This window comes from Hemiscyllium ocellatum, chromosome 9, assembly GCF_020745735.1.
Source record: "Hemiscyllium ocellatum isolate sHemOce1 chromosome 9, sHemOce1.pat.X.cur, whole genome shotgun sequence".
Lineage (NCBI taxonomy): Eukaryota > Metazoa > Chordata > Chondrichthyes > Orectolobiformes > Hemiscylliidae > Hemiscyllium > Hemiscyllium ocellatum.
The window spans coordinates 32,235,656-32,249,133 of NC_083409.1; the positions used below are offsets into that span (position 1 = coordinate 32,235,656).

General features: G+C 39.6%; 1 protein-coding gene across 1 annotated transcript in view; it reads right to left on the bottom strand.

Moving 5' to 3' along the window:
• The window catches only part of astn1 (astrotactin 1), a 2,216,244-nt gene that overhangs the window by 1,083,784 nt on the left and 1,118,982 nt on the right, over positions 1–13,478 (bottom strand). Inside the window, exon 9 of the mRNA XM_060829548.1 lies at positions 2,158–2,232. Within this exon, the coding sequence (XP_060685531.1) occupies positions 2,158–2,232 (75 nt within the window). The remainder of the gene's footprint in view (positions 1–2,157; positions 2,233–13,478) is intronic.

The following is a 13,478-nucleotide window of genomic DNA, read 5'->3' on the forward strand; positions in this document are numbered from 1 at the left end:
AAGTAATTTGAAAGGAAATTACATTGTCGTGACCGTAGATTTGATGGGAGATACAATGATGGTAACGTGTGTTGAAATCAATGTTGTAAAACTTATCATAGACCTTAGGCTAAAAGGAATGATCCACATAAGCATTAAACGGCAGAGCTTTTGTTACAAAAGGATAATCAAATCAAAGCTATGTCATAAACAAAACTGATGATCACAGATTAGACCATTTGGGAGTAAAGCATTTATAATTTGAACGTGATAACAGAGGTGTTAAAAGAGTTTGATACTAACTAACACAGATTAGTTTATTGTCATCTGATAACAAAGTCAGTCTATAATTTCATAGATAGAGGGACCATTTTGAAGAGAAATAGATTGACTCATTGCTAAACCAACAGATTTAGTTATTTTATTGCACAACAGGGCTCATCGATTATTCTGTGACAGCGATGTGGACACATTTCTTTGCAACTGGCATTGCTTGTAAGTACAAGAAAAGTTTATTCAAGGCTTATTTGTTATTAGGATGTCGGCCTGGAGATGGGCTGGTCACAAGTGCGGTCATCAATCAGTGTTTGTCTTCATTACTCTCCTGAAACTGACAGTATCTTCTGGGGTCTGAAGATGTGCAACTGAACGCATTAATTCAAAAGTTGTCAGCAGTGATTCTCTGCATTTCAGAGATGCACAGTCGAGGCATCACCAGAATGCATAGTAGGAATTACTGAACTGAGGAGAACTTTCACTGTTATGATATGAGCGAAGTTTTCCAAAAAACTAGGTAGTCCCATCACCATGACCAAAACTATATGAAGCCCACATGAGCAAATAGCAGGATTTCCCTGGTGGCAACTACTGGGTTTGCCACCCTCCTTGTCTGTCAGAGCTGCTAGCTCAATAATAAAAAGAAACATTATATAGAATATAGGTTGGCTCATTGAGCTGGAAGGTTCATTTTCAGATATTTTGTCACCATAATAGGTAACATCTTCAGTGGAGTCTCCGATGAAGCATTGCTTCTGATTCCTGCTTTCTATTTATATGTTTCTTTGGGTTGGTGATGTCATTTCCTGTGAAGCAGGAAAGCAGGAATCATCAGCAATGCTTCATCTGGAGGCTCACTGAGGATGTTACCTGTATGGTGATGAAACGTCTAAAAATGAACCTTCCAGCTCAGCAAGCAAACCTACATCCAGAACTTCAACCTGAGCTACATATTTTGTCAAAACTCGCAAACATTATATTTGCTGAATGTGAAATGTATCTGTTACACAAAATCGTACAAATTCCTTTTCAAAAGATTAATACATTTTAGCTTCAGTCACAATCAAATATACACTGATCCATTTCACCTCCTTTCAAAGTGAAATAATTCTGTGTTTTACACTTCCTGGTTGACAATCTGGTAATATGATTGGTTGTTGCACTGCTTGATGACATCACTAGTGCCAGATGCCCAGGGATTCCCTTGACTCGGTGCCAAATCTAAACTACGGTCAGCAAAGGGGAAATCTGTGCCCCAAAAATCATTAGGCCTTTGAAGGCTAAATTTGTGTGGCATGGTGGCACAGTGGTTAGCACTGCTGCCTCACAGCACCAGAGACCCGGGTTCAATTCCCGCCTCAGGCGACTGTGTGGAGTTTGCACATTCTCCCATTGTCTGCGTGGGTTTCCTTCGGGTGCTCCAGTTTCCTCCCACATTCCAAAAATGTGCAGGTTAGGTGAATTGGCCATGCTAAATTGCCCGCAGTGTTAGGTGAAGGGGTAAATGTAGGGGTATGGGTCTGGGTGGGATTTGCTTCGGTGGGTCAGTGTGGATTTGTTGGGCCGAAGGGCCTGTTTCCACACTGTAAGTAATCTAATCTTTGACAAAGTTCATGATGAGCAATTCCTGGCTGCTGACTGTGAAATTAAACCCAACACATGTGTACTTCGCAGTGATATGAACATCTTTCACTGACAGAGAAAGTGAGCTCACACAGGGAATGATTTAAAAATCTTGCCTATTCAGAATCTTCTGAAACATAGGTAATCTCATTTTACAAAGGCGAAGCATGAGATATCATTGGTTTGTTTAATCGTTACATGCTAGATATTTGCATTTGCAAGAGAGCCTGCAGCAGTCAACAAACACACTAGGTATTAATACATTAAGAGTGGATTTACCTGAAAATTCTGTCTGATGGCTGTTCTCCCATCACCAGATCAAAACCACGCTGAAACATTGTGTATGGCCAGGGACTATGTAAGAATAAAAATTAAAAGCCAGTTATTTCTCAATTTATTTCAAATGAAAAAAAACGCTTTGCCATAATGAGCTTTATTTAAATAGCAGAAAGCACGACAGCAAAAACAAATTCTCAAATCCCCAGGATACCAAAGCACAGCATTGTTATCGCTCTATTTACATTGGGTATCTGGACTGTGTGTGTGGGGGGTGTGGGGAGCAAATTCTTCAAAATAGATTATAGTCATTTGATGTCATTTTTAAGATAATCGCATTTAAATAAACTGATGTATTTGCAGTAGCTTCATAGATTTATCTTAGAGAACAGCAATAAAACACCATGTTGTAGTTAGTGATATCCATATACAGTATATCCAATGCAATGATCCAAACAACATACATGCAAATTTCACTCAACACTCTTTTTCCTTACCAACCTTTCTGCAGTGACCATTTCCTGTATTTTAACCTTGTTAGATTGGGAGTAAAAAAAGCAGCGTTCACAATTTACAATTAATTAATTCACTACTAATTCCCAGTCAGCATTGGCATCACAAATGTCATTGACTAATGTAGATGGATTCTAGTAAAAACAAGCTCAGACAGAAAAGTTGCTAAGTCACTGCAAAACTACGGATTTGATTTTGAGGGTTCTTTTGTAGCTGATAAAAAAAATTCATAGCAAAGCTATGTGAAGAACAGACTTTGAATATCTAGTTTCCATTTTACAGAGTTTTGGTAAGTCCATTCAAAACTGGGCAAGTGGTAATCTCGAGATTGTCCAAGGATGATGTCAACATTCATGTTTGTATGAGCCAATATCTGCTTGCCTCATTATGTTCCAGTGCATTCTTCCAGGACTTAGAGTCGAGGAGGTCTACAGTACAGAGAAAGCCCTTTGGTCCATTAGACCTGCACCAGTAACTGATTTACTCATTGGATTTGATAATCCATTATTGTACTGTACATTTGGACCTTTGGACCATGAAAGGTCTGATCTTTCTGATGAAATATTAACCCACTCCATCAGCTTATCCTAGTGGTTCAGATGGACTTCAAACATTTTGTGACACAATAGCAAGAGACTCATGGTGAACATTCTTCATTGAACCATGTCGAAAGCTGACTTGCAATGTCATCAACAAGCAAATGGAGATTGAGACAGTAAGGGAGCTCAACAGGAAGCAAACAAAGATCACTCAGCATATTGCTTGTAAGTCTTGTCGTGCATACAGTACAACAGCTATGACAATTCTTGTATGTCATGATAAAGCAATTAATAATGTGAATTATCTCAAAGTAATTCTGACAGCTGTTACAAAGGCATTTCACAAATGAAAAGTACTGTTGTTGCTGGAGATCTGAAATTAAAATAGAAAGTTTTCACTTGGGATTAAATGACTTCTGTTACAAAATAAACCAAAAAGATTATTTAGAAAAAAACAATGAACATGCAAAGTTAGCCAACAGATATTAAAACACAAACAGTAAATACAGTATAGACATACCTAATCTAAGACAAACTGGAAAATAAAACCATACAAAGCTCTTCCACAGCCACTTTGAATCCATTGTCTCTGTGTGAACTGCTACCCAACCAGGAGTCCTTTCATATCAAACTAATCTGGTCAGAATAGAACATAGAACAATACAGCACAGAACAGGCCCTTGAGCTCACGATGTTGTGCCGAACATTTGTCCTAGCTTAAGCACCTATCCATGTACCTATCCAATTGCCACTTAAAGGTCACCAATGATTCTGACTCTGCCACTCCCACAGGGAGCGCATTCCATGCCCCTACCACTCTCTACTTATTTTAAATTCTGCATCTTCAAGTGAGAAGGGAAATGGTTTAGAGCTGACTAATTCTTACCATTTAAGGTTTACACATATGAGTATGTAAACACAAAGGTATTGCATGATTTTAAATGCCCTCTTTGGCACCAAAGAGCACTAATTCCAGAAAACTATAATTCAACAAATGTATCGAGTGCATTTCACCCATAATACTTAAGACCTGGCTTGAAATGACATATAAAAAGGCAGCTCCAAGCGCATCTATCCAATAGCTTCTGATGCCAAGTACCTGGTTCAAGGTACAAATAGAGTATTGTTACTCACCAATTCAATGCATTTTGACAATTTTGCAGCCGTTTGAATGCTATAGATAACAATTAGCACACAGCTTATACTGGTGGGGACCAGTGCCCTGGACGTATAGCGGTGGAACCAGCCTTCATGTGTAAAACCAGAGGATGATGACCTGCAAGCAATTTGACCACAGTGTCCAACAGCAAAACATGGTTATGTTTCTATGTCATCGACACACACATTACCTGGAAGGTTAACCGGGTGAGGTTCAGGAGCAAGCTTCTTCATAAATTAAGCTGTCAAACTTTAGCCTGCAGTGGTAAGGCTGGGGAGAAAGCGTTGCTCAAAGTAAATTATGCAGCAACTAATTAGTCACCTGCCATTCAACAGCAGTCACCCTGTAGGACATTTTCATGGGAAGTAAACATTATCATCAAGGCCAGTATGGCCAGTATTGTTCTTGGAAAGGTGCCGGTGAACTGGCTTCTTCAACTTCTGCAAATGGGAGTTAAGGCATTTGGCATCATGACAGTACAAAAAAAAAGTACACTTGCAAGTCAGGGTGGTGTGTGATTTGAAGGGGACCTCATAGACAGTAGTGTTCTCATCTACCTGTTGCCCTCAGTGTTAGAATACAAAGGTTTGATGAGTTGCTGCAGCGCATCTTGCTGCTTGTCCTCACTGCTGCCACTGTGTTGGAGGAGAAATATTTAAGGAGATGGATGGGGCACCGATCAAGTAGGTTGCACATTCAGCTAAAGGTTTGTGACCAAGATAAATCAAAGTGTGGATTTAATAATAGTTGATTGATCCTTATCATTATCTGTTTAATGTTAATAGAGTTAAAGACGATATTAAGGCAAAGTCACCACAGTCCCAAAAGACCATAGAGCTGCTCGGTTTTCAGTCCACAGGTGATAGGTTAACTTTAGGGTCACCACCCTGAGATGAGTGGAGAAATTGAGAAGATGGGACTTTCATGGTGATCTCAGCTGGTGTGGGAATTGAGTGAGCAATCTATGAAATAACAAGCAACAAAAAAAATACTTTATATTCATTTAACTCAAGAAGCAGTCTAATTGTCTCAATTATAATTCAACCCAAACCATTCATGCAAACAAAATCTCTGTGCATGCAGTAGAGATGCCTCTTTCTGTCCTTCAGGAAATTCTTTTGATAGTTTGCTTTTTGGGCACTTCCACTGCATGACAGATCCGTCACATTTGGAAAAGCTAGAATTGGAGGGGATGCGCGGGAGAGCAGTTCCCTGGAGCATCCCAGCCAAGGCTTTAACTTGAGTGTTCAATTTCTTTCAACTTTTTCTTTAAAGCAAGCTCTTTGGAGATTTTTAAACCTGAACCTTTTAACAATTTTATTTAAAACCTTTGAGCATTCATATTTGAGGGTCTTTCAAGCAGGGATTGTCCTGGTCATGAGCAATGTTCTGGTATTGGGTTCATTAGTATTCTGTCAGATGCACAATGCAGTCTTAAAGAAGTAACAAAAAGAAAGATAAAGACAATTAAGCTCCTCCACCCCCCACCCCATCAGAATGCTTGTCTGTAGAATAGTTAAGAGTCTTAACCACCTGAATGGGATCAGAAAATGAAAAATCCTTGTACATTTCCTCAAACCCACAATCTCTCAGTATTTCAGTTAGTTTTCAGATTTAGTGTTTTCCTGTGCAAAATGATGTGACACAGCTTTCTGCTTTTTCTTCACAGCAGAATATTCTCTCCAGCTGCAGTGAAAGCGAATAAAGAATTGGCTATGCGAATGGAAAATTTGCCAATACCTGCAGTGGTAAAGTAGTGTCCACCTGCAAGGGGCACTCAACAGCAAGAAATGGTACAATGAACCAAGAAATTAAGTACAAAATAAATATAGTATATTATGCGTATTATTCTGGTCTAATTGGTTTAACTAGGAATGGAAACTTCTCGGAATTGTTTGTTAAAAGGTGTGGAAAATTGTCTTCCCCAGCTGACTGTACAGTTTATCACATTGAGTAACCACAAGGGATAAATTCTGAGAGATCTTTAATTATGCTTTCACCATCAAGCCATTTGCAAGTAACATAAATAAATTACAAAGGAAGGGTGGTCCATATCAAATATATTGCAGATACTCCATTCTAAGGATTCTTTAAATGAGCAATGAGATGCTGATTGAGTACTTTATAAAATAAAAAAAAAGGGTCCAACAGAGAGACCGGGAGGTAGTGACAATTGAAGTCTGGGGACATTATTTAAAATGAATAGCTTAAACTAACTAAATTCTTAAAGAGGGAGCAGATTTTGTTTCAGATCAGTCATCTGGAACAGAGGCCTTTTGCTTACAGCTCCTGTACCACGTTAGAACTTCAACACCTTCCATATGTCTTGGGGGAAACTACCCGTTTAGAGTGTGTCTCCAGTTATTTGATCACGTGGTCGTGGTTTCCCAATTGGTGAAACAGTGAAGAGTAAGTGAGGCTGAGTGTCTCCTGGATCGTACATTACGACAGCTGGCCACTGTGCAGGACAAGGGAGGTATGGAGAATAGATGGGTCATTATTCAGAAATAGCAGGATGTACAGGAAACTTTGGGATAGGTGCTAATCTCATCAGAATTATCAAGTCTTCAAGGTATACAGTAAAGACCTTTGGAACAATGGGCAGGGGACTGCACAGCACAGGACTGCACAGCACAGCACTGTAGCTATTCTCAGAGATGCCCTAGTTACATAAATTGGCAAGTCTTTCAGTGGTTATCATCTTGTTTCACACACAGGATGAAGGGCACAACAGAGAGCATGCACAATATTCTGCATCTGGAAATGAGTGAGTCAGAAGTTATCATACAAGTCACTGTCAACAACTTAGAGAGGGCAAGTCTTACTGTCAGGCTCCAAGGATATCAAGAGAAAGCTAAAACAAAAATCACACTATGAAGTAATAATTTCTGGGTTACCCCAGCACCATTAGCTATCAAGCTTAGAAAAGATGTATCTGCTGTGGTTGAACTTGGAACATCTCAGCGTCTCAAGATTCTGGGTTCACAGCACACTCCAGCTTGAGTACTGGAATCAAGGCTGATACTCCTGTGCAGTTGTGAAGTGGGTGCTTACAAAAAAAAATCTTACTCTCTAGTCATGAACACATTGCTGTTTTTGGAAGTGTGTTGGGTGCATACTGGCTGTTGCATTTCCAATTTCTAACAGTGACTACACTTCAAAATGTATCTCACACTTTCATAAATATTTTCATTAACACCAGTGACAATAAATCACTATTCATTGTAAAGTGTAAAGAGAAGTATAAATATAAATCTTTATCTTTATGGGAAGGTCAAAGCCTGGCTTGAGATAAGGTGCAAAAGGCAGTACTTCAGATTCTTGGGATGTTGAGACTAATTTTTATGAAGGAGGTGCCTATTCAAGATGACCAGGAACCTCAACACAACTGGGACCTATGGCAGTGTGGGATATTCACGATTGTGGTTAGTAAGAGCTTAAACTAAATTGGTAAGGGTATGTGCACCAGCATAAAGAAGTAGAAAAGAGAAATAAGATTCATGAAGGAAGTAGTACAAAGCTAGATAGGAGTAAGTGGGAAGGGTAATGAAGCATCCTGAGATAAGCTGATAATCTTAATGCCCAAATGGTGGTAAGGTTAAGAAGTTATAAGTACAAATAGCCATATACAAATACATTACACTAGCAATGACAGAAACACCACTTAAAATTTGTGACGTCTAAACATTTATGATTCATAGACACAAAGGAAAGGTAGGGAGAGGTGGTGGCAGTACAAATTAAGGAGGACATTGTATCTATGTAATAGCAGATGTTCTTCAATTTATTTGAGCAATAAAAAGGGAACAATTATTGGACTAAGAGTATTTGAGTGACCTCCAAATATTGAGACAGAGTCAAGAGGAGCAAATCTGCAGGAAAGTTACAAAGATGTGCAAGAACTATACAGTGATGATGTCGGGGAACTTCAATTTACCAAAAAATGAAGAGGATAATGTTCAGGAAAGGGTTGGGGGTGCGGGTGGGGGATGGGGAGAAAGAGAAGTAATTCCTGGAATAGATGAGGAGAAATTTCTTTACTGGTAATTTCTCAGTCCAACTAAGAGAAATTGCTGGATTCAGTGAAAAATTGCCAAGTGGAGCTAGCGTTTCTGGGACAGTGATTATCATCTCGTTAGATTCCAAACACCGACAGGGAAAAGCAATCGGAAGAGGGCTAATTCAATGGGATGAATGATTATGTAGCCAGGATGAAATGGAAGCAAAGACTGAATGCAAAAACCTGAGGATGATTTGGAAGAAAGAGGCACTTGAGTTCCTGACTAGGTATATCCCAATAGTAGGGAAAGGGAGGGAACTGAACCAGAGCTTTCTGAATAAAGAGGAGAGAGAATATTATGAAACAAAAGGTGAATTCAATTGAGAACCAGGATTAATACAAACAAGTTGTAACATGAAACAATAAGCAGAACTCACAGAGCACCTGCTCTGATTTCTGTCTAGTTTTCCCAATAGCTAGTTAGTATAGCACATTTGGTAAGATTGCAACCCAAAAGATGTTTAACAATAAATAAAGACGGTCAATTGAGAACAAAACTGTTCCCTGGAACCCTCAGCAAAGGGGGCAACCATAGCAATATAATCTCGATGTCAACTGATTATATCACACATCCTGGCACAGATCCCATCATTCAGTTACTTATAAGACTCTGCCCATGGAGTTTATTTGTGGAATTTTAGATAATAACTATCCATCTGTCAAAAACAAGCATTTTTGCCACAAAAGAATTCATTAAGGAGTGAAAAATACAAGTATGATGCAAAGTGTTAAGATGTTGAAGGCGTGTACTGTATCTTTAGGAGAGTGAATACTGTCCTGCACTGACAGTTTACAAGAACAGTCTCAGAGTGTACTGAAAAATTGAAAATATATAACATTTGCCTGTGAAATAGATACCTGAGCTGGTTGTTGTTTTGACAAAACTCAAATTTAAAAATCAGTTTCAATTATTCCCCAGGATACTAAAACCCCGAATCAAATTTGAATTTATTGTTTTGCCAACATGGAACCAATGACATAATCTGATGTTGGGGATATAAAAAGGCAGGCATTTTGAAACTCAGCCAGAGCAACTGCCATCAAGAGCCAAGAAATTAAGAAACTCTTTCTCAAAGGAACCTTTACAAATGAAACATCTTCACAGTAAAAAGAAAGAAGACAACCCGGGGAGATCTTCAACTGGAAAAAGAAAGACACCAAAGATGACAGCCACTGTGTGGTTTTGAAATTAAGTTGATGTAATTTTAATAAGTTTTATTGGAACAATATATTGTTATAGAGTTGGAGACAGGTAATAAGCAGTTAAGAGGAAGGGGGACTTAGAGTTGTGAATAGTTGTTGTTTAATTTTCACTTTTAGAATTAAAAAATGAATTTATGTTATTTTCTTTAAACAGTGGCATTTGGGGAGTTCTCTGTCACTCATATTTTAATGGATTACAAGAGGTGAGTTTTTCTGGATATTTGGTTTAAGTAACAGAGGGGTTCACCACCATGTCATAACAAAAGTCAAAATAGGACAAAGTGAAGTTTGAAGGATCAGTTTAAATGTATTTGAAATGAGGCACATGAGGGCTGAGCTCTTGAAATCAAAGTTAGTCAGTTCCATACACACTATAACTAGGTCTAAGGGATCATTGGCCATTACATCAATCATTGTGAAAAATCAAACAAACAAAACAATAAAGTTTAATATTAAAATAAATTGACTAAAATCATTCAATTTGGGTCCACCTTGCAATATGCTTTATTGGAAGTGTCATAAAGGAGTTAAAATTTCACCCATCGTGTCAATCGGAAATAAAAAATGATGACTTTTAAACATTTATATTGAAGGCAGAACCTCAGAAGGTCTAACAGTATTTGCACAGAGAGAAACAGAAAGACAGAATTGAATTCTGAAGAGGAGCCAGATTGGATGAGAAATGTTAACTCGGCTTCTCTCTCCACAGATACTGTCAAACCTGTGGAATTTCTCCAGCAATTTCTGTTTTTTATTTCTGATTTCCAGCCTCCACAGGTATTTTGTTTTTATCTATACAGGAGGTATACATATTTCTACATCATTTTTAATGTAGCAATATACTCCAGGAGTGCTATCAACCAATATTTTGACACCGAACCACTCAATTTATTAGGGCAGGTGACCAAAAGTTTGGTCAGGAGTTAGCTTTTCAGGAAGCTAATCAAAGCAGGACGAGATTAAGAGAGATTTATGGTAGAATTTGCAGAGTTTCATGTCATAGTGGCTAGAATTTACAAAAGGTGAAACTGTGAAGAGGGCGCAGTCAGGGGAACACACGAATCTTGGAGTACTGAGGATATTTTAAAGTTAGGAAAGGCAAAGCCATGAGACAATGTGAAAACAAGAATGAGGCTTTTTAAAAAAAAAATGAGGTTGGATAATCATAAATTAGTAGACAGTAGCAAACACAGGGCAACAGCTGAATGAAATTTGTAGTGGTTCTGTTCACCGAGCTGAAAGTTTTTTTTGCAAACGTTTCGTCCCCTGGCTAGGAGACATCATCAGTGCTCTGGAGCCTCCTGCGAAGCGCTTCTTTGTTGTTTCTTCCGGCATTTATAGTGGTCTGTCCTTGCCGCTTCCGGGTGTCAGTTTCAGCTGTCCGCTGTAGTGATTGGTATATTGGGTCCAGGTCGATGTGTCTGTTGATGGAGTTTGTGGATGAATGCCATGCCTCTAGGAATTCCCTGGCTGTTCTCTGTCTGGCTTGCCCTATGATAGTAGTGTTTTCCCAGTCGAATTCATGTTGCTTGTTGTCTGAGTGTGTGACTACTAGGGATAGCTGGTCGTGTCGTTTCGTGGCTAGTTAGTGTTCATGTATGCGGATTGTTAGCTGTCTTCCTGTTTGTCCTATATAGTGTTTTGTGCAGTCCTTGCATGGTATTTTATAAACTACATTAGTTTTGCTCATGTTGGGTATTGGCTCCTTTGTTCTAGTAAGTTGTTGTCTGAGCGTGGCTGTTGGTTTGTGTGCCGTTATGAGTCCTAGGGGTCGCAGTAGTCTGGCTGTCAGTTCTATAACGCTCCTGATGTATGGTAGTGTGGCAGCATATGAACAACTCCGGTTTCTACACGAATGCCGAAAGAATCAAATCCTTCCACAATGTGTCAGGTACAGACCACCAGTCAATAATCCACAAGCCTGGGAAACAGGCAAGCAGAACGGACTCAGGATGATCCAAGTAATGATCACAGACGCTCACAACCGACTGCACAAATACAAACAAGAAATTGCGCGCCAAAAGTCGTTAACTTCAAAGACCGCTAATCATGAATGGACCCGGACCATAGAACAGGCTGACACTATAGGACAGAACAGGACAACACATCGCAAAAAAACGGCACTAAAAGAAAAACTGGCCAAACTAACACACAAAAAAGAGGACACTACAACACACACCTGGGTTAAAAACCTCTCCCACAGACAGCTCACAGACATGGAAAGAACTATACTGACCAAGGGACTCAACTACAACCACAGGGACGCCAAGACAGCAGACTTCCTAGCAGCACTAGAATGCACACTCAGGAACAATGGACTGACTGAAGAGACACAACAAACAGTGAGACAAACGGTCGTACCTATGATGATAAGAAAAAGACAAACACGTAACCTCAACACCAAGGAGAGGGAAGCACTGAAAGCACGAAGAAATGATAAGAACATAATCATACTACCAGCAGATAAAGGCAGAATGACTGTCATCCTAGATAAATCAGACTACATCAAAAAAGCACAACACCTACTAGCAGACACCAACACCTACCAAATGAAGGATTCGGACCCCACACCACAACTCACCAATAGAATAAATAACACTCTAAGGAATCTACAAAAAAACGGACAGATAACCAAAGCAGACCTACGAAGAATGAAACCAGAAAGCAACAACACCCCCAGATTCTATGGACTACCCAAAGTACACAAACCAGACATCCCACTCAGACCCATAGTATCACTACCAGGGACACCAGCATACAAACTGGCCAAAGAACTACAACAGAAACTGAAACACCTGGTCAGCGGATCCAAACACTCCATACAATCAACACAGGAATTCTTGGACATCATCAGGAATACACACATAGACAAAGAAGAAACCATGATCTCATTCGACGTGACGGCACTGTTCACTTCGATTGACAAAACCCTAGCCAGAGAAACAATAGCCAACCTACTGGACATACATAACAGAAAACAGGAGGCGGAACCTATCAACAAAGACGGCATACTTAAACTACTGGACTTATGCCTCACTACACACTTTACATTCAACAATCAGATATACGAACAAATCAACGGAACACCCATGGGATCACCAATCTCGGGACTCATAGCAGAGGCAGTTATGCAAAGGTTAGAACAAACAGCCCTACCACAAATTCAACCCAAACTCTGGGTCAGATATGTCGATGACGCTTTCGTAATCATCAACAACACGGAAATAGAAAAAACACACCGGATCATCAACGCCACACTCACAGGCATCCGATTCACGAGAGAAGAAGAAAAGGATAGCCAACTCCCATTCCTAGACGTGATAGTACAGAGAACACCGAATGGAGAATTCACCACAAGGGTACACAGGAAAACAACACACACAGACCAAGTCCTAAACTATGAAAGTAACCACCCCAACACACACAAACGAAGCTGCATCAGGACACTATTCAAAAGAGCTACAACACACTGCAGTACACCAGAACTGCGAAAAGAGGAAGAGGAACACCTATACAAGGTATTCGCCAAAAACGGATACCCGCGCAACTTTATCAACAGATGCCTAAGAGATAGACCACGGAACGAGGACATGCCACAACCAAAAGGACTAGCCACACTACCATACATCAGGAGCGTTTCAGAACTGACAGCCAGACTACTGTGACCCTTAGGACTCATAACGGCACACAAACCAACAGCCACACTCGGACAACAACTTACTAGAACAAAGGAGCCAATACCCAACATGAGCAAAACTAATGTAGTTTATAAAATACCATGCAAGGACTGCACAAAACACTATATAGGACAAACAGGAAGACAGCTAACAATCCGCATACATGAACACCA